Genomic DNA, 24382 nt, shown 5'->3' on the forward strand with positions numbered 1-24382 from the left:
TCCAAAAGTAAGAGGAGGGAGAAGGGGGCGGGGGGCTGGGGGGTGGGGGCGAGCGCCTTGGGGTACACCCCGAAGCACCCCCTCTGTGGCTTCATCTCCAGTCTCCGCTGAACTTCATTCGCCCCCTTGCGTTTAAAGTTTTCTTGACCTGGTGGCACGTTGGCTGTTTGGGGAGAAGTTCCTTGGGAGAAATGATTTTGTGTTTCCTTAGGCTTCTAGTCTCTTCAGGGAGGTGACTGGCCGGCCCTGTTGACCTCAGATCGCTCAGTTTTGGGGGGGGGTGACCCAGAGACGGTTATTTCATCATTCTGGTCCTCCAAAAGGCGCTGGGACGTATGGAGTGGCGCGTGAGTGTGTGCGCGCGTGTGAGGGTGTGCAAGGGAAAGGCCGTCACGAGCCGCGACACCGCCTTTCCCGGAGCCCTGGACCTGCGACTCCGGGGTGAAAAGGGAGGAAGACGATGGCTCGTGCGCAGCACGTTCTGCGTGGCTCTCAAGGATGCAGACTCTGCCGCAAGGCCCTAGCGAAGCGCGCTCGGCCGCTGGGCCGACAGTTGTGCGTTCACGTTCCCAGTTCCCATCGTGGGACTCCGGGTGGAGGGTTTGACTTGGAGTGTGAATTTTTATTGCTTTTTCAGGGCAAGGTAGGGCGGGCTGCTCAGCTGGGGCCCGGAAGCTCTTTTGACCTTTTTTTTTTTTTTTTGAGAGTATTACAGAGAAATCGTGGTTTTGTTTGGAACGTTGAAGGCCTAGGCTGTGGGTATGTTGGAAGGATCTTTATTTTCCACGAGGTTTGATCCACTTGTGATAAAACCCCACAAAACGAGTGCAGGAAGAGTAGCAGAGGTTACAAGTGATCGCGCGACACTGTGGGAAGGCGCAGGCAGCTCTGGCTCCAGGGCCCGGCGGGGCTGCTCGGATGGATGCGGGGTTTATGTCAACGTGTTAAAATGTAGTAAGAGGAATACTCACTAGGGGAGGGGGTGTAAATGGAAGTAAACCGCAGTTCCATATTTTGGTTTTTGCAGACCGAGTTATGTAACAGAAAGAGAGTGAACATTTAAGTTTGGTATCAATCAGGCTGGTTTCATATTTCAGAACAAAATGGTTCCCTATCTATGGGCTGGTGGAATATGAAAGTTCTGTTTTGTAACGGTTTTGCTTTAATATTTGACATTTTATGTCACTTTTAACTACTTAACAATTTCCAACTATTTGGAAATGAAAATATTTTGTGTTGTCATTCTTTTTCCTGTTGTGAAAATTATTTCAGCTGATAGGAAATATGACTGACAGTTTGGGTAATGAATTAGAATTTCTCTTAAGTCTTTAACATAAACCAACAGAAAAATCATTTTAGTGTAAAGCTTATTTATGAAGAAATCAGATCTGAACAATTATTAATTTGGACATGTCTGTTGTATTTCTCAAAGCCTTGATAGTAGACTGCGTGCTAAGCTTATAGATATTACTTTGGTATAGTAATCACTTTGTGCTTTTTCTATCATTTGGTTTTAAGTAGAAAAAACTAGAAACTTTATCTTTACAGAAAAATCTTTGTAGTGGGCATTTGGTCACAAATATTGCTGTTTGGAAAATACCACTTTGTAGTAATCAATCATTTAAAATATGTTTTAATTGCTTCATGTATTAAACAATATATGCTATCAACATATCTCCTATTTTGAAGACTCCTCCTCTGAGATGTATTATTTTAAAAATGAAAATTGAACTTTTCAAAGATGGCCCCTTCTGCTCGCAGGCCAGCATGGAGACCTGAAGACGCGACCCATGGCTATGCTTTGCGTGGCTGATAGATGCTGTTCAGGGACAGAGCCACTGAATGTCCCCGTGGGATTTGATGTTCGAGCGCTTAGGTTTCAGAGACTTTTTTATAAGGATGATTTGGGGTTTGGGCTCCCCACGGTCCCCACTGAAATTCCGCTGGACCCTGGCGCAACACGGCAAGTCCATCTTTAATGCGCTGAAACTTGAGCAGGTTATTTTGGAACTACGTTTGCATAATTTAATCCGAGCAACCATTTTTATGTAGTTATGAGGTGCTGTTTGTATTAACTATGTTTGAGAGAATGTAGCGGGGAGCTCCTCCTTGGCCGTAAGCTGAGTTGTCTATCTTTGATTAGGAGACTAAACCTGTGGATGAAATTCTTCCGTAGAGAAACATATATCAAATATTATTAGGGAACCTCTAATTCTTTGGTTGTTATTCTGATGAGGTCATTATATAGTTTGTAAGAAGAGAAGAACTCTTTCAAAACGATGGAATCAATCTGAATGTGGTATAGCATTTAAGGATGACAAGAATCTTCTTGTGTCTTAAGGTCCATGTTTATTGATTTTTATTAGTAATGGTTTTCATTTTGGGTGAAGTCAATGACTTTGATAAAACCATGGTAATGATCGTAGTAAAACCTGACTCTTATTCAGGAGCTTTATATGCTGGTTCTAAGACAACTGTCATGAAGTAGCTCCATTTAAGTAGCTCAACACATGAGGTGCACTGGTAAAGAATCAGGCTGTTTTTCCAGGGTCTCTGTACATTGCATTTTAAGTTAATGTCTGTGGAGGACTTTTGTTCTACTCAAGTAGGTGTAGTTTTCTTGTCATTGTGTTTTTTTTTTTGCATCAGTTAAGGATCACAAATACCTTTTCTGCTCTTGTCTGTCCCCGTCAGTATCACATTACTTGTAAGGATTATCAACCAGATCAGAGCTAATACCTTGAAAGATTTTGTTGTTGTTGTTTGAAATGTGCATTCCACAAGCGGGCCAATGTACACTTCTTCCTATATAAAATAAAGCATCACTTAAATTGCGTGGGTGACAAGACATATAAACAGCACCATAAGAGAAAAACTCGGTGGGGGTAGGGAAGAGTTAGGAAACTCAGAGTAATTTGAGGACTTAAAAGAAAAGATATACATATTTTCATCTTAGTGGAAGGAAGAAAACATTGGTGTTTGTTAGTGACTAAAAGAATTTCTTGGGGTTGGGAAGGTGGCTCAGTGGCAGAGTGTGTGCCTTGCATGCATGAGGCCCTGGGTTCGACTCTTTAGCACCACATAAGCAGAAAAAGCCAGAAGTGGTGCTGTGGCTCAAGTGGTAGAGTGCTAGGCTTAAGCTGAAGAGCTGAAAGACAGCTCCCCTCAAAAATTTTTTTTTCTTTCCTCAGACATTTGGATTATCTTGCTGAATTTTTTTTATTTGACTTGTGTACTTTAGATTCAAACACAACCCTTGATTATAAGAAGTTATTTAATAGCTTTGATGAACATCAGACATCTAAATTTTAGATTGCGATTTTAAAATGCCTGTCAGAATGGAAAAAGAATCACTCAGTTCTGTGTGAAATGTTAACAGGGTGGTGAAAATTAACCAAATACACGTACCTTTTCATGAAGCAAATCACATCGGTGATTTTCCTGGATGGTTTCATTTGTAGCAAGATATTCCTGATGAACTCATATGAGGCCTCATATTATATCTTCAACTTGAGTAGAGATGACTTTTTCTTTCCAGATAATGTTTTTATAGACAAACAAATTAGAAGCTTTGGTTTAGCGTTTGATTGCAGAGTCAATGGTATGTGTGGGTGGTATGTGAAGTCGTAAACCCAGCTTTTGTTTTTTGTTTCTAGTGTTCTGTCATCACAACATTAGACTGCCTGCTCGCTGTACTTGTAGAGCTAAGCAGTTCCCTGATGCAGAATAGAAAACAAAATGTTAAACATAGCTACTCTGATTGCAGACCATTTTATAGACATCTTGTACTTGGAAGGATCTCCATGGAACTCTTAGGGGGTGATATGCAGGTAAATTCTTTGTGGTGTCTACCCACTTTGGGCATGAAAACAATTATATCCAGAGTCAAGGGGAAGAAAACAAGAATTTTCTTAAAAAAAAAAAAAGCGGGGGGTGGCGGAGAGAGGGATATTACCTCCCAGTCATATTTGGTCCTTTTCTAGAAGGAAGATGGAATTTCTAACATCTGTTCTGGTTTCTAACATCACTTCAAACCCGCTTTGTTGAAATAGGAACACACTTGTAGAAGGAATGTTGAAAATTTTAAACACCGTCTTAAACTGCACATAAAACAAGCATTCAGCAAGGGAAAGCATCTGAGAGGATTAGTCGATACTTGGAACAGGGTGGGAGAAAGGGCAGATTTGCTTTTTTGCTTTTTCTTTTTCTTATAAAAACGTCTTCAAGGTATTCCTTTCTTGTAAGAAATGGTCCTGGAGCGATAAATATTTTAAGATAGTCTGTATAAGTATTTCAAATTGCCCAGGAGATCAGCATTACGAAATGTACATTATTCCTATTCGTCACAGTAAGTGGCGATGCATTTGGTGTGTAGAGAGCTGTGCTGAAACGGGTGGTAGAGGGGAGGGGTGAAAAAAAAAAGAAGAAAAATTTTGTCACCCTCTCCCCTTGGTTTCTTCTAGCCCCGTCATCTTCTGCCTGCTCCTTAGCCATTTATCAACCTGACAATTGAAAAAGCTGGAATCTGTCTCTTGGCATGTGTTAAGGTCTCTGCCTCAACTGACAGTCACCAGAGGAGAAAACCCCCAACCAGGACCGACTCACAGTGAAGTGACCCCGTGTTATCCAGCGCCCCCTGAATTATTTTTTCTGTGGCTTGGGATTTCTTGACTCCAGTTTAAACTAAATTTTCTTCCCAGCCCCCTATATAGCCAACCTTTTAAGTACACAAACCAATGTGGTTCAGTTCCCAGCTTTGCTCAACAAAAAATACAAGGTTAGGATAACCAAGAGACAGAGATGAATGAAAATGGACTGAAGTAAGGAGGGAAGTGAAGAACGGAGAAGGGTGAGCTAGTGGAGTTGAAAGTCCAAAGAAGAATTGAAAAGCAGCCCCTCTGTCCCTGCCAGCCAGACTCGAGGTCTTGGTGGAGTCTTGGTGCAGTCTCCTGGGCCACGGAGCGCCATTTAATCTGACTTTTATTTAACAGTGTAGTTTGGGATGATCGAATTTGATACTGATTTGTATATTTTAGCAGCCAGAGTTGCCTGTGGATCTCTAGTGGGTGTAAGGGACCGGGAGCTGTGTGTGCTAGATCAGTAGTCCAGCGTTAGAGTGAAGAGGAGAATGTGTGTGTAGGAAATGGTTTGTAGGACCGAGCACATAGCGATTCTTCTCTGTTTAAGGAAACTGGCTGATCTTTGTAATATCTATATTATACTAAATGCTGTATGTTGTCCATCTCCTTCCCCACCAAGCAGACAGCCATCCTGATTCTTTTTTTTTTTTTTTGTCGGTTGTGGGGCTTGAACTCTGGGCCTGGATGCTATCCCTCAGCTCTTCAGCTCAAGGCTAGCACTTTACCACTTTGAGCCATAGTACCACTTCTGGTTTTCTGGTGGTTAATTGGAGTTGAGTCTCAAGGGCTTTCTTCCCCGGCTGGCTTTGAACTTCTGTCCTCAGATTTCAGCCTCCTGAGTAGCTGGGCTTACAAGCGCCTGGTGCGAAGGCACATTTTGCAATCAGGAATGTGAGTTTGAGCTCGAGTGGCTCCGTGGGTGGTCACCGTGTCAGTCCTGCCCCACCCAGGAGCCATCGGAGGCTTTACTCTTCTATGCTGCTAATTTGGGGACAAGACATCCATGCTAGCTATTTGAAGAGGCGATGAAGGGAAGAGCCTTATCCCCCTGCCCCTCTGTCCCCAGTCTTTTTACTCCTGTGTTTTGGATATGTTGCAAATATCCATCAACTATGATACAGTCTCTACAGTATAAGAAATTTACAGTAGAGTTGATTGATCTCAGTCCTGCTGTGGGGTTTTATAAGATAAGTCCCCTGATGCTTTACAGGGCAACTTTTCCAACTTGCTGACAGCGAGTCTGTGGGGGACAATGTTGATGGGATTGCACTTCTGCGGGTACGAGAGTGAGCAGAGAAGTTGCTTGCATGAGGCGGGTGAATAACCTGCAAGTAGCTTATAGAATAAATCTTCCCATGTGTCCGGAGACAAAAGGCCCAGGGGTCATGCCTGTGCTTGGCAGGGGGCGTGGGGGGCGGCGGCTCTCACTTCAGGAAGATAGTTTTCACTTCTTTAATGTGGGTATTTGCTTTGAGGATACAGCAAGGCCATTTGCTTCTGCCTGTTCCCTGCACCTGCTTTCTCTCCATCACACTAACGACCCATCAACCGCGAGGCTCCACTTTCTGCTCTGGCCCAAACTATAGAAAACCTCACTGAAGGCTGTCTGGACAGCCTTCAATATGCTTCAGTTTTGCAACTGGCCTGCAAATATATTTGTCCCAAATATATTTTTGAATTTGGTTAGATGCACCCTTGAGCCTGAGTTCCAATGTTATAATATATAATAGATTTTATATATATATATATATATATAATATTAGAAAACAGTCCAGAAACTCCTCCTTTTTGCTTACATTTACGTGTTTAATCTATATGTGTGTGTGTATGTAGGTATTTAAGTCTCTCTTTTTGGCTTATTTTGAGCAATTTAGGATCTGCTTCATGTTGGTAATAATAAAATGAGTGTTTTTGCTTTAAATTAGTTACTGGGTTTTTGATAAGGAATGGGAGGGAGGAGAAAAATCCTGGACCGGGAGTGGTTACTCCAGACAAGCCAATTAACTTTTCTCAACCAGTCTTCCTAGAGACTGGCATTGATAAATAGCAGCTCCTTCTGGGATTCAAATTAAGCGATCCTCCAGGGAATTTAATTGAGTGACCACTGAGTCCTCTATACAGCCCACCTGCACCTAGTGGAGACCAGGTCCCAGATGAGCTAAATCTGAGGTGCCCATTTGTGACATTGATCACCTAGAAATCGGCACCCAGGGAACTAAATGTTCTCTCCAGCGTTTATTTGCAAAGAATGCTTGGATCAGAGATGCCATTAAGTCAGAAGCACTGATGTCAGTGTCATTGAGAAGGAGGAGGTATTACTTTGCTAACTAAAATTGTAGGGGATGGGGTGTTACAAAACTAATTATTTTGGAAAGTTCAAACAAATCCTTGAGTTTACAAAAAATAAATACTATTTTCAAGTCAGTAGACCAATCTAATAACTTTCATGTGTCGAAGCTGAATGTCTTCCACACGGGCAAGTGAAAAGGTATTTGGTGACCGTATTGGTTTTAGAGTCGGGAAGCGGAGATGCAGGACCTGAACAACATTTTCTAGGCGCCTTCAGAGCCCTGACTCCATAAACGGTGGCAGACATCCGTCGGTCATGTGAGCTGCAGACCTGTCAGGAGCTCACGGCTGTGAAAACACTTCTCTGACATGCAGAAATCATGGGTGTCCTAGTGGTGGGCCTCAGGTTTCTGTTTGACTTTGCTAATCCAGGCACCAAAGGAATGTTTGCAGGGCTTCTAAAGGGCATGGCACGTTGGCCAAAGCTCTGTGCATGTGGGGAGCAGGGGCCGCAGCTGTGGGGAAACAACAGGATATTTGAAAAGATAGATATGTAACTATATATTATTTTTATTTTTTGTGTGGGTCCTGGTGTTTGAACTGGAGTGGACCCTATCCCTAAGCTTTTTTCCTTTTTCTTTTCTCAAGGCTAGCCTTCTACCACTTGCGCTACAACTCCATATCTGGCTTTTTGGTGGTTAACTGGAGATAAGAATCTCACAGACTTTGCTGACTGGGCTGGCTTTGAACTGCAGTCCTCAGATCTCAGCCTTCTGTGTATCTAGGATTACAGGTCTGAGCCACCAGTACCTGGCACGAAAAGATGTTTTTTAAACCTTGCCCCAAAGGGAACTGAGCTGTGTGATTAAATCTTAAAAATACCTTTTAGATATAGAAGTGAAGGTTAATGAAAGGATATTTATCGCAGTACTGTCCATAAAAGAACTGGAAACCACCTAAATATTGCTTAGGTGGGAAAATCAATCATGTGTTTGTCTACATGTTTCATTTGGCCCTTAGAATAATGTGTTTTCTTGCCTTTGTTGATGAAAATGAGAATCCTCTATATTGTTAACTAAAAAATTTACAAAAACATATATATAAGGATTCATGTTCGTTGTTGAAAAGTATTCATGATGTGGTGTGTATGTGTGTGTGTGTGTTTGTGTGTGTGTGTGTGTGTGTGTCTGTTTCTGTGTCTGTGTCTGTGTTGGTGCCTGCAAGACATCTAAAGAACATCTAAAGACAGCTAAACAGAAAGATGTAACAACAGCTCTAACTCTACCCAGCAACTTTTTTTTTTTTGGTCGGTCGCAGGGCTTGAACTCGGGGCCTGAGCGCTGCCCCTCAGCACTTCAGCTCAAGGCTAGCACTCTGCCACTTGAGCCATAGCACCACTTCTGTTTTTTTCTGCTTATGTGGTGCTGAGGAATCGAACCCAGGGCCTCATGCATGCCAGGCAAGTGCCCTACCACTGAGCCACCTTCCCAGCCCTGCATTGTCTTTTTGACCCGACTGTCCTCTGGCACCTGTGAACTTCTTTGCCCACTCTCCTGGCTTTCCGCATAAGGTGATGAAATTCAGAGAGGGTGAGCAAATTGTTTAAGGTCATACAGTGAGGTAGTGGTCGGGCTGGGAAGGGAATGTCCCACACGTGCTCGGTAGTGATTTCTGCTAGGCTACTCTTTCATCTGCTGGGAATGGAGGAAAACGAATCACTTTCCCCATGACCTTTGTCTGCTCGCCTTCTCCCTTCTGCACATGCCCAAGTTTTGTCTCCTGGCCCTGCCTGCAATTTTTGCAGGCTGTGGGAGATGAGGTCTCTCCAGGGCATCTTGATCTCTGCCAAACACAAGCCAGGCATCATCTTTGATTTTCTGCTTATCCTGGTGCAAGGTTACTTTATTAATAATTTTTTGTTGTTGTTGATCATGGGACTTGAACTCTGGGCCTGGGCACTGTCCCTGAGCTCTTCAGCTCAAGGTGAGCTCTCTGCCTCTTGAGCCACAGAGCCACTTCTGGTTTTCTGGTGGTTAATTGACGATATGAATTTCATAGATGTTCCTGCCCGGGCTTTGAACCGTGATTCTCAGAACTCAGCTTCCTTAGAAGCTAGGATTACAGACATGAGCAACTGGTGCTCGGCTATCAATTATTTTTATTAACAATTTTTATTTAATTTTTTGTGTCAGTACTGGGGCTTAACCTTAGGGTCTGACCTTTGTCCCTTAGCCTTTTCTGTTCAAAGCTGATGCTCTATCATTTGAGCAACACCTCCACTTCTGGCTTTTTGGTGGTTAATTGGAGATAAGAGTCTCACAGACTTTCTTTTCCAGCTGGCTTGGGATTTTGATTCTCAGATCTCAGCCTCCTGAATAACTAGGATTACAGGCCTGTAATGGTACTGCATTGTCTTTTAGAATCGACTGTCCTCTGGCACCTGCAAACTTCTTAGCCCACCTTCCTGTCTTTCCACATAAGGTGATTTATTGGATTTTTTTTTTTTTTTGTCGGTTGTGGGGCCTGGACTCTGATCCTGGGTGCTGTCCCTCATCTCTTCAGCTCAAGGCTAGTGCTCTACTACTTGAACCACAGTGCTACTTCCAGATTTTTCTGCTTATGTGGTGCTGAAGAATCGAACCCAGGGCCTCATGCATGCAAGGCAAGCATTCTACCACAGAGCCACCTTCTCAGCCCCTTAATGGATTTTTAATAAGGAAATACAAATCTAACTCCCATCATACTTTTCAACTACCTTTTGGCACTTAGAGCTAGGCGGCAAAGAGGAACCTTTTCAGATCTAAAAGCATAGCAATGTTTTTGTTTAAACTTTAAATGAAAGGAGTGGGGAATGTTTGGGCCATAGCTGTAGGAGGCCCTTGAAGGCATTTGGTACCTATAGGACAGACACTTGAGCTTCTTGCCTGCCTATGCTGATAATTTTTTAAGGCCCTGGAATGATGTTATAAATACCCAAATAGCCTTTGGCAGAAAAATGTTTCCCCAGCTCTGATTTACTTCTCACTCCTAAGTCAATGACAGGAATGCTTATTTCTGCCTCTCAGTCTCTCATCCTGCTTCACATTTGTTTCAAGCAAGGATATGATTTTGACTTTACTAAACATATACTTTCTGCATTGGTATTCTTGCTTGTTTCTGTGTTCTTTCCCTTCCATCTCTCTCTTTGAATTATGTAAAAACGAAGTTATGACGTCTAAGGAAATTTGTCTTAATTTTTTTCTAAAAAGCACTAGATTTTTAACTTTCTGTAGTTTTCAGAAAAAGTCTCATTTAGCTGGTATTAAGATCTCTTGGCTGTGTTCACAAGTCTATTTGTTTTTGAAGCCTCTCTATTTTAATCAAGTATACTGCCAACCTTTTTTCAATTCCTTCTTTCTCTCTCTTTTTTTAACCTTTTTTGTGCTGATAATGGGGCTTGAACTCAGGGTCTCACATTCTTGCCAGTTTTTTTTTTTTTGCTTAAAGCTGGTGCTCTACCACTTGAGCTACATCTTTACTTTTCTTGGCCTTTTGCTGATTATTTGGAGATAAGAATCTCCAGGAGTTGTCTGCACAGGCTGGCTTCAAACCTGGATCCTAGATCTCAGCCTATTGAGTAGCTAGGATTACAGGTATGAGCCACATTTGACTTTCTTCTTCTTTTTGTTGTTGTCATTTTTGTTTGTGTTTTGTGCATGTCCTGGGGCCTGAACTCAGGGCCTGGGCTCTGTCCCTGAACATTTTTGCTCAAGGTAAGTACTCTACCACTTGCGCCACAGGTCCACTTTTTTTTGGAGATTAACTGGAGATAGGAGTCTCATGGACTTTTCTGCCTGGACTGCCTTCAAACTGTGATCCTCAGATCTCAGCCTCCTGGGTAGCTAGGATTACAGGTGTGAGCCACTGGCGCTGGGCCTGATAGTAAGTTTTTTTTCAGGCATCCTCTGGACATGGTGTGAGCATCTCTCCCTCTTCAAAACTAATACATGAAGTGGGCTTTAAAACCTCCAATAAGTTGACCCACAGGTGTGCCCTGTTGATGTACTAGTCGGTGACATCTATTCCGTTCTAGTCTTTCTCATTTAAGTCACAAGTGTGTCTATTTTTGCTCATTCCCTTTTAGCACTCTTGTTTTATGCAGAAAATATGTATGGGTGGGGAGCTGTGGAAGAAGACAGAGAAGGCAGGCTCTGTGTTCTAGGCTTTACTTTGTACTTCTAACCCCAGCTTCTGATTCTCATCTGAGAAAGAGAAGAGAAATAAAGGAGACCACAACTTGCTTTTATCGAGTCCTTCCTGCCCATCTGCTCTCATTCCCAGCACTGTGTGTGTGTGTTAATCATTTGATTATTTAATCCAACAATAATTCTCTGGGGCCAACACTGTATCCTCCCCACTTTTACAGATAAGGAAACAGAGACACAGCCACATTCAGCAAAGCTAAGAAAATAGTAGATATGGAAGAATGAGGAAAATGGGGCTGGAAATGGAGAATGAATGGGTTGTGAGTTCAAATGATTCTATCCTGTGTATGGAAATATCTGTGTCCTTAATACAATTTGCAGAAGACCGCATCATTTAGGAAGATGTAGGAAAAATGTATCTGAAGTCAATTTCAAAGCAGTTTGAATTTCATTAGTGACAAAGTGAGCAATGCAGATGAAAAGCCTCCCTGTGGGGATCCCTTTTCTTTTTGTAGTTTTAAGTGTGCCTTTTGGTTTAAAGTGAAATCCGTATCCCAATTTAAATTCCAGGAACAAATCCCATGCTGGCACGGGACACTCTGCCTCGCCTCGGAGGCTCCCAGGGAGTAAGGAAACACTTAGAATTCTCCCAGCAGGTGCTAAAATAATAACAGACAAGACAGTCTGATTTGCAAAGAGAGAGCCTCGGCCAAGTCCTGGCAGTTCAGAAAAAGCAGGAATCAGCAATGATTAAAGTATCTCAGGCTCCTATTAATAGCAGAAGGAATTCCTGATGTGAAACCTGGCCCCACAGAGCTCCCTTAGTCTCTGCGAGACGCGACTTTTGAGTGGCTGGAGACATTGTTACGCATATTCTTTTGCTGCCAGAAACCACGGTGAGTAAAGATCACTTATTACTTAGAAGGAATACATCAGGAAGGGATGGTTTGCTTCTGACCCGAAAAAGGATTTTACAGAATGGATCATGGAAAGAGTGTCCCTTGGTATATTTCAAATAGCAATGAAACAATTCTTTGATTCAGACATGCAGTGATAACTTACTGAATTCTTATTTTTCCAATTTTATAGAGATAAAATTGAAGCCCACTAACCTGTACATATTTAAACTGATTGATCGATATAATAGTATTTTTAACAATTATTTTAAAAGTTTCTTTGCGCCTTTTTTGTGTGTGTGTGCCTGTCCTGGGGTTTGAACTCAGGGCCTGGATTCTTGCCCTTGAGCTTTTTTTGCTTAAGGCTAGTACTCTACCACTTGGCTCACAGCTCCACTTCCTGCTTTTTTAGTAGTTAATTGGAGATAAAAGTCTCACAGACTTTTTTGCCCAGGCTGACTTTGAACTGTGATCTCAGATCTCAGCCTTCTGAATAGCTAGGATTACAGGCATGAGCCACCCCCACACCCCCACATTTATTGTCACCAGAGATTACTTTGAACTTTCTAGAATTTAATACAAATTGAATCAAAGTATGTTTATTTGGGTAGCTGCTAGCTTCTTCCACTCAGCATTTTCTCTGAAAATAAGTTTAAACAATTGTGATAAAGTACATACAATGTTTCTGTATTCATCCATTTTCTGTAGCTATAACAAAATGCCAGTGGCTAGGTGCTTTATTCAGAGAAGAGATTTATTTTGCTCAGTTCTAGAGGCTGAAGACACAAGATCAGGGAAAGAGGAACACCTCTAATGCACAAATCACCTTTTCATCTCTGGCTTTGCCTGTTGTGGGTAGTTTATATAAATGGAATGAAGTAATATGTGATCTTTGGTGCTGGGCTTGTTTCATGTAGCCAGGTTCTTCTGGATTGTATCATACTTCATTCCTTTGTTATTACTGAGTGGTATTGACTTGTACAGATAGATAACATCTTTATGCATTTATCCACTTGTGCACATTTGTGGTTTCCATTTCTGACTCCTGTGAATAGTGCTGCTGTAAACATTTGTGTGTAAGTTGTTATTTGAACACCATTTTCATTTCTTTTGAGTATATTTTGGGGTAGAATTGCTGAGCCATATGGGTATTTGATGTCTGATTTATTGAGGAATCTCCTAACCACTTTCCAAAGTGTGGTACCATTTTACATTCCTTCTAGTGGTGAGTGACGATTCTACTTTTTCACATCTGTGCCAGCCCTCCCTCCCTTTCTTCCTTCTTTTCTCCTTTCCTTCCCTCCCTTCCTCCCTCTCTCTCCCCCCTCTTTCTCTCTCTTCCTTTCCTATTCCCTCCCTCCCTCCCTATCTTCCTTCCTTCCTTCCCTTCCTCCCTCCCTTCCTTCATTCCTTCCTTCTCTTCTTCCTTCCTTCCTTCCCCTCTCCTTCCCTCATTCTTTTCTTCCTTTAACTTCTCTTTATTATTATTTTTTTTTTGAGTCAGCGTTTACTATATAATTCAGGCTCACCTGATCTCACTATTTAGCCCAGGCTGGCCTTGATCTTGAGATTCTCCTTGATCTTGAGATTCTCCTGCTTGAGTCACTTGAGTGTTAGGATTACAGGGGCACAGTACCACACCTATCCTCATTACTCACTATGAAGTTAACCATCAGAAAACCACTAGTAGAGCTGTGGCTCACAGTGCTAGAGCACTAATCTTGAGCAAAAGAGTGCAAGGATAACACTGAGTTCAAACCCCACAGCTGAAAAAAAGAAGAAAGATGTGTGTGTGTGTGTGTGTGTGTGTGTGTGTGTGTGTGTGTGTGTGTGTGAAACCTCCTTGGAATTTTATTACTGTGCCTTTTATGCAGCATGTTAATGGAACTCCACAGGCATTTAAAGAACACACTTTTGGGCCAGGCATGGTGGCTGTCATCTGTAATCCCAGCTACTCGGGAGGCAGAGATCAACAGTATCATATAATTCAAGGCCAGCAAGGGCAAAAAAACGAATGAAGATGTCGAAGTCAGCAAACAAGCTGGGTGTGGTGGTACATGTGCACAATCCCAGCTATGCAATGAGGGCGTCAGTAGGAGAAAACCCTTTCTGAAAAATAGCTTCAGCAAAAAAAGAGCCAGGAGTGTGGCTTAAGTGGTAGAGTACCTGCCTAACAATAAAAATAAATGAAAAAACCCACATTTTTTTCACCTTGTTTTTCAGAATGAGTCACTCAGTTGTTCAGGGTTTTGTTTTGTTTTCCTTTCCTTTTATTGATGAGTCTTCCTTTAATAGTTCTACATTTGGAAAAAAAAAGTATTACCAACTGGGCGCTGGTGGCTCACGCCTGTAATCTTAGCTACTCAGGAGGCTGAGATCTGAAGGTCATGGTTCAAAGCCAGCCCGGGCAGGAAAGTCCATGAGACTCTTATCACCAATAAACCACCAGAAAGCCAGAAGTGGTGCTGTGTGTGTGGCTCAAGCGGTAGAGCACTTGCCTTGCAGAGCTGAAGAGCTGAAGACAGTGTCCAGGCCCAGAGTTCAAGCCCCACTACTGACATTATATATATATATATATATGTATGTATGTATGTATATTACCATACTAGTTAGGCTTGAGATAGATTAGGCAACAGAACCCAACACTTGAAGCTAGAAGGCCCTTGGGGTCATGTGACTGAGCTCCCCTGCGAAATGGAGAAGGGAGTCAGGCCTGGGGAAGAGACTGGGTCACCCCAAGGCCTTCAAGTCTTAGAGCAGCCAGGCAGCGCCTGGACAGGGTCCGTGCCCTGAGGGTCACTGGAAGTCTCCTGGCCACGCAGCCCCCAGTGGAGGCCCTGGGCTGGGCGCAGTGCCATCCTGTCCCAGGCACTTTGTCTCCTCCTGCATTATCCTTCTAAGTCCCCAATTACCCCTGGAAGTAGGTGGGGATTAGGTAATGGGCTCAGAGGCCCCAGGCTCGCTGCCGGGCCTTCTCAGGGGCCCAATGTGTGCCCTTTCCTCCCTCTCTTTCAGACCCCTCTCCCCTTTCCATGCTCCCCTGCTACTGCGCAGCTTAGGCCTCAGCTTCTTCCTCTGCCTCCAGCCAGGCCTGGGCTCTATTAACTTTTCTGTCCAGACTTGCCTTGACTTCGGGCTGCCTGAAGGTCACGATTCAGACTACTCAGGCCACCCCTTCTGGGTGGATCAGCTCCTACCTGGCTCGCCAACCCCTACCGTGGCTGATTCCTGCTCCCTCTGCCTGCCCACACGGTCCCCCTCCGTCCTTGTCTGCAATGGCTGGATGGCCTTGTGGATTCTGTGTAGACTTCATGGCTTCCAGGTGCTTTCCTGGATCCCAAGCAGGAAGAGGGGCTAGGTACTCCTGGGACACCCAGTCTCCCCCCCTCTCCCCCCCCCCCCAGCTGCTGTGTGTTGTTTCCTTTGTCTCCTCTAGAGACCTTCCCAGTCTTGGTCACCTGTCTTGGTGCACTCCTGGTATCCCTGGTGTCTAGGTGATTGAATGTGTGAGAGGATGGGGGACTTAGGGCAACCTGACTTTTATTTATTTTAATTTATTTTGGTGCTATGGGGATTGATAGGCAGCACCTCAAGCTTGCTAGGCTGACACGCCACCACCTGCACCATGCTTCCTACCCTACTTGCGTTGGTTACTTTGGAGGTAGGATCTTATTTGCTGCCCATGCCAGCCTGTGTTGTAATCCTCCTCCTGCTTGTGCTTCCCTGTGTTGCTGGGGAAGGTGGGCGTGCGCACTGCACCCAGCCATTGTGCTTCCCCTGTAACTGGATAACAGACTTTAAAAAAATGCCATACTAGGGCTTGGGTACTCAGAGCCTGGGTACTGTCTCTTAGTTGTGGTTTCTTTCCTCCCCCCCCCCCAAGGCTGGCATTTGAGTCACAGCTCTACTTCCAGATTTTTGGTGGTGGTTAATTAGAGAAAAGGAGTCTTACAAACCTTCTTCTTTGGACTAGCTTCAAACTGAGAATCTCAGATCTCAGCCTCCTAAGTAGCTAGGATTACAAATCTGAGTCACCAGCACCTTGCTTTGAGTTGGGATATCTCTGGCAGATGGGGAGCAACAGGGTTGGACCCAGTCCCTTGGAAGGGAAGCTCAAAAAAGGCTAAAGCCAGGCGCCGGGTGGCTCACACCTGTAATCCTAGCTAATCAGGAGGCTGAGATCTGAGGATTGCAGTTCAAAGCCAGCCCCGGCAGGAAAGACTGTGAGACTCCTATCTCCAATAAACCACTAGAAAACCGGAAGTGGCGCTGTAGCTCAAGTGGTAGAGCACTCACCTTGAGCTGAAGAGCTGAGGGACAGCGCCTATGCCCAGAGTTCAAGCCTCAGGACTGACCAAAAAAAAAGACTAAAACAATAGCATGTCCAGCTAAAGAGGACTAGCAAATAATTGTGCTGTGTGCCCCATGGCTTACACCTGTAACTTTAGCTACTCAGGAGGCTGAGATCTGAGGATGGGAGTTTGAAGCCAGCTGGGCCAGCAGACTCTGTGAGACTCATATCTCCAATTAACCCACAAAAAGCTGGAAGTTGAACTGTGGCTTAAGTGTTAGAGCACTAGCCTAATATCCAGGTTCTGGATTCAAGCCCCAGGACTGTCACCAAACAAACAAAAAACAAACACAAAAAGGAAAATTGGCCACATCCCCCCAGTACTAGGCAGACCATTTTTGTGTATGGCTGTGGAAGAACTGCAAGAATATATTACGAAGGGAAAACAGCAGGGTGTAGAGAGGACAAACAGTAGGCTATCTTACCTATAAGAAAGCAGGGTAGAGAAAGCTGGAGGTATTCTCCCAGTTTGCTTCTGCAGCCAGAGGGGCCAGCTTTGAGAGACGCTGGAAGTAGCGCTGAGCAGGAAGAGCAAAGCCGACATGGTGCTTGGTTTCAGACACTGGAGGAGCCATGGGGAGAGGGGAGCTCGGGGAAGATGATCTTCAGTGGTGTGGTGTGGACAGGAGCCAGCACTTGGCTGTGCTGCCATTAAATTCCAAATCAAATCTGTGTTTTGTTAGAAAGGATGTAAGGGGATTAGGAAGGAGAAAGCCCGAGAAACCCCTCCCAGGCCAGCGACCTTTCCTTCTCCAGTTCAGGGAACTATTTGTAGTTCTCAGAGCCCCAAACTAACCTATAGTATTTTCCAGTGGAAGACTTAATACTGGACCTGACTTCTCTGACATGTTCAGAGGAGAGAATCATAGGTGCCAGTCTGGAAAGGCTGGGCACAGAAGTGGATCCTTGAGCACCTCCTGGCTCTTTCTCTAAAGAAAAGTCTTTTTGTCCAAAATGCAGAGAACTGCTGCCTTCAGTTGCTTTAATTCAAATCCCCCTCAATATCTCTAATTTCATAAAAATTGAAAAATATCAGCATGTAAAATAGTTGTGTGTGTGTGTGTGTGTGTGTGTGTGTGTGTGTGTATGTGTATGTGTATGGTGGTACTGTGGCCTAATTCAGGGCCTCTAGCTCTTGAGCTTTTTTCCACTCAAAGATGATATATACTAACACTTGAGCCACAGCTCCATTTCTGGCTTTTTTTTTTTTTTTGGCTGGTTAATTAGAGCTAAGGGTTTCACAGACTTTTCTGCCCAGGCAGCCTTCAAACTATAATCCTCAGCTATCAGCCTCCTGAATATCTAGATAATATATCTAGGTGTGAGCCACTGACACCCAGCTCATAAAATATTGTATATCATTGTGGGAATGTGAAATGATATAACCTCTGTGGAGAGAAGTTAGCAATAGCTAACAAGATCACCTGTGTCCATTTTTGACCAGTGGATCTTACAGGATATACCCCAAGATACACAGGCAAATATAAAAAAATACATGTATATAGATATATACACATATATGTCTACACACATACACACACATACACACAAGGCTCTCTATCATGACACTGCTTGTAAAAATAAAAGACTGGAAACAATCCCAAATGTCCATCAATAAACAGGGCATTGGTTGAGTAGAAGGCAGCCTGCAGGGCACAGTCCCACAGGATGGTCCAGGTAGCATCTGAGGATATCTGCACACATTGCTGTGGGATTATCTTCAGGATAGAGTGCAGAAGATTGGATAGCATTCTGCCTTTAATTGTGTGTGTGTGTGTGTTTATAATTAAAAGAAATGGAAGAATCTGGGCACAAGTGGCTCATGCCTGTAATTTTAGCTATTTAGGAAGCTGAGATCTGAGGAGATTTCAGTTTGAAACCAACCTGAGCAGGAAGGTCTATGAGACTCTTACTTCCAACTAACCACCAAAAAGTTAGCTGTGGAACTGTATTTCAAGTGATAGAGCATTAGCCTTGAGAGAGGAAACAACAACAACAAAACACTAAGGGATAGTACTCAGGCCCCTAGTTCAAGTCCCAGGACTGGTATATTTGCATGTATGCACACACAATAAATAATAAGTATATAAAGAAGTGGAGCTGTGGTTCAAGTGGTAGAACACTAGCCTTGAGCAATAAAGCTCAGGGACAGCAGCTAGGCCCATAACTGACAAAAACAAATAAATTGAAAAAATAAACCAGTACAAATGATTCCCTATAGGAGGAAGGAGGAAATGGACGAGTAAAATGAAGCAGACTGGTAGACTTCTGAAGACATTTTGTTTTGTAGATTTGACTTTGGAGTCCCATACATACTTTTTTGTTTGATAGTATTGGGATTTGAATCCAGGTCCTTGTGCATGCTGGGCAGGCACCCAAATATTAAACTGTTTGAACATAAAAAAAAATCAGTGGATTGAACGCATCAAATATTTAAGAGCCATGAGTTAAAAAAAAATCCAGCACTTTTCAAAGTAGGGTACTGGGAACCAATCTGATATTAAATACTACCTAAGAAAGAAGAATGAGGTATTTAACCCTGTTTATTGATTACATTAGGCATCTAATTGAAGAAAAATTCTGTTAAGGGCAGAGGGGGCTTAGGATAGATGGGTCAGGCCAGGCTGACAGCATTCAAACTCATCCATCAGTCAGGGAAAGAAGGACTCGAACTTCCTGGCACTTCATGGCTGCTAAGGTCATCCATTTGAATGCCCATAATGTCTTCCAAATTAGAGGCTGAATCCATAGCAGCTTCAGATGTAGCTGTCAGTTTATCAAAAACACAAGGAACAGAAGAAGAGGTCAAAATGTTCCTAGGAAGATAAAAATCTTCAGGCCAGAAGACCTGACATCTTTTAACCAATATATTACAACAATGAAATTAGCAGGTGGGTGGAGCTATCTTTATCAAAAGCAACTTAAAGTAGTTACCAGTGAAAGGCAGTCTATAATTCTTTTTCTGTTTGTTTGTTTTTGCCATTGTGGGGCTTGAACTCTGGGCCTGGGCACTGTCCTTCAGCTCTTCAGCTCGAGGCAAGCCCTGTACCACTTGAGCCACAGTGCCACTTCTGATTTTCTGGTGGTTTATTGGAGATAAGAATCTCACAGATTTTTCTGCCTGGGCTGGCTTTGAACCTCGATTCTCAGATCTCAGCCTCTGAGTATAGTCTATAATTCTTGTTGGGACCTCGGCTCACAAATATGTACATACGCACACACACACACCTATATAACATAAGAAACTTGAATAGACTAGATTTTAGGGCCAAGCTATTATTTATGCCTTTTCAAAAAACGAATTCATAGTTGGCATGCTGTTGCAATTGTGTTAAAATTGTTATACTCTCAAGCTGTATACTGAAGTAAGTATAGATGAATGATATGGCTGGAATTCACTTCAAAATAGGAGGGGTGGGGTTAGGAGAGCTGGGTGTGGGGAGGCATACTTGTAGCACTTAGTTAAAAGTTAAAATATCATCTGAGTCAGTGGTCAGTCCTGCCTTCAGATGTCCCTGAGTCTGGGGCTGGAGTAAGGGGTACAGACTTCTCTACTCACACAGCCCGCTAATGGGAGGGCTGGGATCCTAACTTAGCACACTCCAAAGCTCAGGTTCTCTCTGTCCATCTCTGCATGTGTGTTTTTCTGAAGGCTTAGAGTCTTGTGGAGTTGTTCCAATCAAGAGTTTATAGGGTTTTTTTTTTTTTTTAACTAGCTGCAATCCTCAATAAGGGGGATATGGGAGAGGGCAAAAACAAAATGACAATAACAACCTCAATCAAAACAGGACAGTTGGTCTTTCTTTGAGAGATGGAAATTCAACCTCAGCAATTCATCCTATAACTCTCACCTTGACCTCCCAGGGACGTTTCTGTTGTCACCGGGGTGAGCTTTGGGCCTAGAGACTTAGGTTACTAGGCAGTGGCTGGACTGTCTATCTGTGCCTCAGTTTCTTGCATGAGATTTGTCTGTACCAAGCTTAACCCAGTGCCTCACAAGGCTTACATGTTCATTTAGAAAAGAAAGGAAAAGCGTGGTTCACTGAGATCTCAAGAGTCCCGAAGCTAGGTGGAGATGGTGTGTTTGGAATGGAAGTGCCTTGTTGTCCTGGAAGTCGGGCCACAGCGCTCTCTTGGGCACCTAGGGTAGTAGAATCATCATTTAGCCTGGGCACTGAAGGATTGATCGCTGCCTTATTTCTCCAGGTCAAGCAAAACACCAGATGCTCGTGGTCGTGTTTGACCCCACGCGGGTCAGTCTGACCTAGGCCTGGTGGAAAGTTCCCTCATCCCAGGTGGAACATTCCATTCTGGGCCTAACCAGAAGTACCTGCCCTTCTCTCCTAAGAAGACCACAGCCTGTGTTTGTTTTTTTTTTGTTTTATTTCTGTTTCCTCCTTAAGACCAATATAAGCCTGACCCAGCCCCACCCCCTCTCACAATCTCCAATCTGGGGGAAAGGTTGCTTCCCCTCCCTGTGCCTCAGCGAACAGGAGTCCAGTCTGTTCTTTCTCCTCCATTTTCCTAGTGGGCGCCGACCCAGAGGCCCAGTGCTCCGGGAGTGGGTTTTTATTTTATTTTTTTATTATTTATTTATTTTTTGGGGGGTCCGGTCGTGGGGCTTGAACTCTGGGCCTGGGCACTCTCCCTCAGCTCTTCAGCTCAAGGCTAGCGCTCTACCACTTGAGCCACAGCGCCACTTCCGGCTTTTTTTTCTTTTGTTTATGTGGTGCTGAGGAATCGAACCCAGGGCCTCAGGCTTGCAAGGCAAGCGCTCTACCACTGAGCCACCTTCCCAGCCCAGGGAGTGGGTTTTTAAAAAACTTTTAAAATGTTGTACCCTGGCCACCTTTTGTTTCCCCGTGAGTCTTGGCAGGCTGAAGAAGTGCCTTCTGAGGAGGTGAAATAAGGAGACAGGGTCTAACCTGCGCCAGCTTGGCCACATGATGCTCAGGGAATTGGGTTTAACCCAGCACCAACTTGTCTCATGCAGGAGGAAGGTGAAGTCCCGCCTCCCAGGTGGTGGGCGTGCCTGAATTTCTAGAGGCAGGGCCTGGACTGGACCTGCCAATCTTGGGTCATGACCTTCAAGCTTCCTGTGACCCTGTCCCCTGACCTGACCCTCTTAGCCCAGATCTGCACAGGCGCCATCATGCCGTGCCTCAGGTCTTGTGTCTCTGGTCTCCTGGCTCTCCTCCGGTCACCATGCTGTCCCACTTCAGCTCTCCACTGGGCTGATCTGGTTTGTTAGTATTGTTTTTCTTCTTTTTCCTTGGTTTTCTACTGTCATGGCTTAGTTTTCTCCCAACGTTAATTTTTTTTTTTTTTTTATCGGTTGTGGGGCTTGAACTCTGGGCCTGGGCGCTGTCCCTCAGCTCTTCAGCTCAAGGCAAGCGCTCTACCACTTGAGCTACAGCACCACTTCCAGTTTTCTGGTGGTTTATTGGAGATAGGAGTCTCACAGTCTTTCCTGCCCGGGCTGGCTTTGAACCGCGATCCTCAGATCTCAGCCTCCTAAGTAGCTAGGATTACAGGCGTGAGCCACCAGCGCCCATTGAGGAGCTGCAGGTCTTTGTGATAAGAATCTACCTTGCAGTCACCGGCTTACCAATAAAGACTCCCTATTGGATCTTCAAAATGTGGCTTCTCTGTGCTGATGGAAAGGGAAGCATCTGGAGCCCTGGAGGTCAGCTCTGAGTTTGCCACCTTAAGAGTGGAAGGAGGCAGCCAACTGCTTGTGGTTTCTGGGACAAGTGCCCCAATTTCCCCCTCCACTTTTGTCACTGAATCTAATGCCACAGGACACCGTCCTGGCAGTGGGAATTGTGCCCTTTAAGAGTCACTGGCAGATGTACTTGGTTGAGTCATTTGGTCACCTGACCACAGGTGCCTCTCTGTGAGCTGGGAACACAAAGTGATCACATGTGGCCTTTGATCTCTGGGCCATTTCCCCTCCAAGGTGCATGTGATCTGCTTGGGGCTTGGGTGAGGGAGAAAGGCGGTCCCGGGCAGGTGAAGGCGGACGGAGCCCAGCCCTGATTTACGAACCCTCCAGATTTAACTGAAGCCACAGCACTTTTATTAATAGAACATGCTGCATTTCCTTTTTATAAAAATATGAAGATCACTGCACTCAGGAAAATGCCTGGTGACTTTCTGTCTTTAGGGCAGGCTCATCACCCGGCTAAATTTAAAAGTGAAGTCAGGCCCTACTCAGTCTATTTTTAACAGAGTTTAGCATATGAATGTGAATGTGAAGTCTTTCTTTAGATCTCACTTAACTCAATTACTGACTTACGCCAAGCATCCCAGCCTGGAATTCCAGAGCTGCAGTCTACCTTGAGTAAGAGGCCCCTCGGGAAGTTAGGAAAAACTAGCCTGGTCCCTGCTCTATGAGTTTGTGCCTTTGCGCATCCCCTTGGAAAGCGACATCCCAGCCAGGCATTATAATGGAGAGGAAGAGAGGGGGAGAGAGAAAGGCAATATATGGCTATTCAGTGACATTTGGCTACAAAGTAGCCCATTGGGATAGATGTTTCTAGAGGACTGATTTAAGAAGCAGCCACTTGGGTTGAAGGAGCGACATTGGATCCCAGTGGAGACCTTGTCATTCAAGCAGAAAGTGAGAACGAAGAGCTTGGCCCTGGCATTCCGAGGGAGGCTGGGGTGACAGGTGGAGGGAGGGAGAGAACCAGCCTAGCAAGTCTCATTCCTGTGCTGAGAGTTTGTGATGAGTGATGGGCGTGCTGGGGAGGAGGGGAGAACCCTCATCGGTTCCCTTTTGGAGGACTTATTCAGGTCTGCTCTTTGAGGACTGCAGGAAGGAAGGCGAGAGGGCAAAGTTCACACTAACTCGGGAGATCTTTGGTCTGAAGTTTCACTTGAAGGCAAGGATGACAAGATTGCCCTGTGAATTTCTTCGCACAGGTCCCAGGGGACATTTCCCCATGAAACACTTGTTAGCATTCTCCCCACCTCCAGCCCGCAGCTCCATCCACATCTGAGCTCCTCTCCTCCCGGTCCCGATTCACACCTGAGCTCCTCCCTGTCCTAGAGTGCCTGCCAGGATAGCTGGCCACTCCCACTCGCCGCCCAGACCCACCTGCTCAAGCACGCAGTGCTATGTCCCACCCCTCCTAGCCCCAGAACCACCACCTGGATAGGGGCAAACGCCGTATTGTTCCATCTCCCCATCTCGTGGGGAGATGTTGCCCCTCTAATAAACCTTATAATCCGCTTTCTCCTGTGCCTCCTGCCTCCCCGTGGTCCCCTCCCTGGTACTGGGATGGATACTAACAACACTGAAACCTGAAAACCTGGATCCTGCGCTTGCTTGTTTTCTCTCTCTTTCTTGCCCTGTTTTGAAAAAAAAATGATTTTTAGAAGGGTGACTTTTGTCAAAAGTATTGAGAGTTGGCTAAAGTGTGTTATTAATTTTTTGCACATTTATGTAATGCATATTTAATGCATGTTGTTCCAAACCCTTGTAAGACTTTTTTTTTTTTTTTTTTGCATGTGTATGCAAAGTTTCTCTGAAAGTAGGGACTCTTCACTTAGGGTTCTTGGCTTGGATGGCAGAATAAGAATTTCTGGACAAGCCATAATGGTGAGAAAACTTGGAAGAGCTTTTTTGAGTGAGTGAGTAAACAGGCAAGCAGACAAACAGATGAGTAGAAAAGAGGGAGCACACTTTAACAGCGTGTGGGTGCTCTCCAGAGAGACAGAGAACATACAGCTCTTTGGCTGTTATGTGTTTATGTGGTAAAGGCAGGGGGTCAGACTTTAAAATTAGGCAAAGATAAGTGTTTTATCTTTGCTCTACTCTTGGTATTACACTTTCTGGATGCCCTGCTGGCTTCCGGAGAAGTCTTGAGACTGCATAGCCAACAAATTCCTGTTCCTGGATGTTTTTGGCATTTCTTCCATAAACAGATGCTATTTTTTTGAGATAAGGAAGTATCCTGTTGTTTCTCTTAGAAGCAAAGATAGTGCTTCTGTGTTTTTAAATACCTAATTTCTAAA

The 24382-nt window shown here is 44.3% G+C and overlaps 1 protein-coding gene across 1 annotated transcript in view; it reads left to right on the top strand.

Moving 5' to 3' along the window:
• Smc3 (structural maintenance of chromosomes 3) overlaps nucleotides 1-524 on the top strand; it is a 70064-nt gene extending 69540 nt beyond the window's left edge. Inside the window, exon 28 of the mRNA XM_013017602.1 lies at nucleotides 324-524. Coding sequence (XP_012873056.1) covers nucleotides 324-524 — 201 coding nt within the window. The remainder of the gene's footprint in view (nucleotides 1-323) is intronic.
• The last annotated feature ends 23858 nt before the right edge of the window (nucleotides 525-24382 follow it).

Source organism: Dipodomys ordii, unplaced genomic scaffold (assembly GCF_000151885.1).
Source record: "Dipodomys ordii isolate 6190 unplaced genomic scaffold, Dord_2.0 Scaffold36, whole genome shotgun sequence".
NCBI classification, from domain to species: Eukaryota; Metazoa; Chordata; class Mammalia; order Rodentia; family Heteromyidae; genus Dipodomys; species Dipodomys ordii.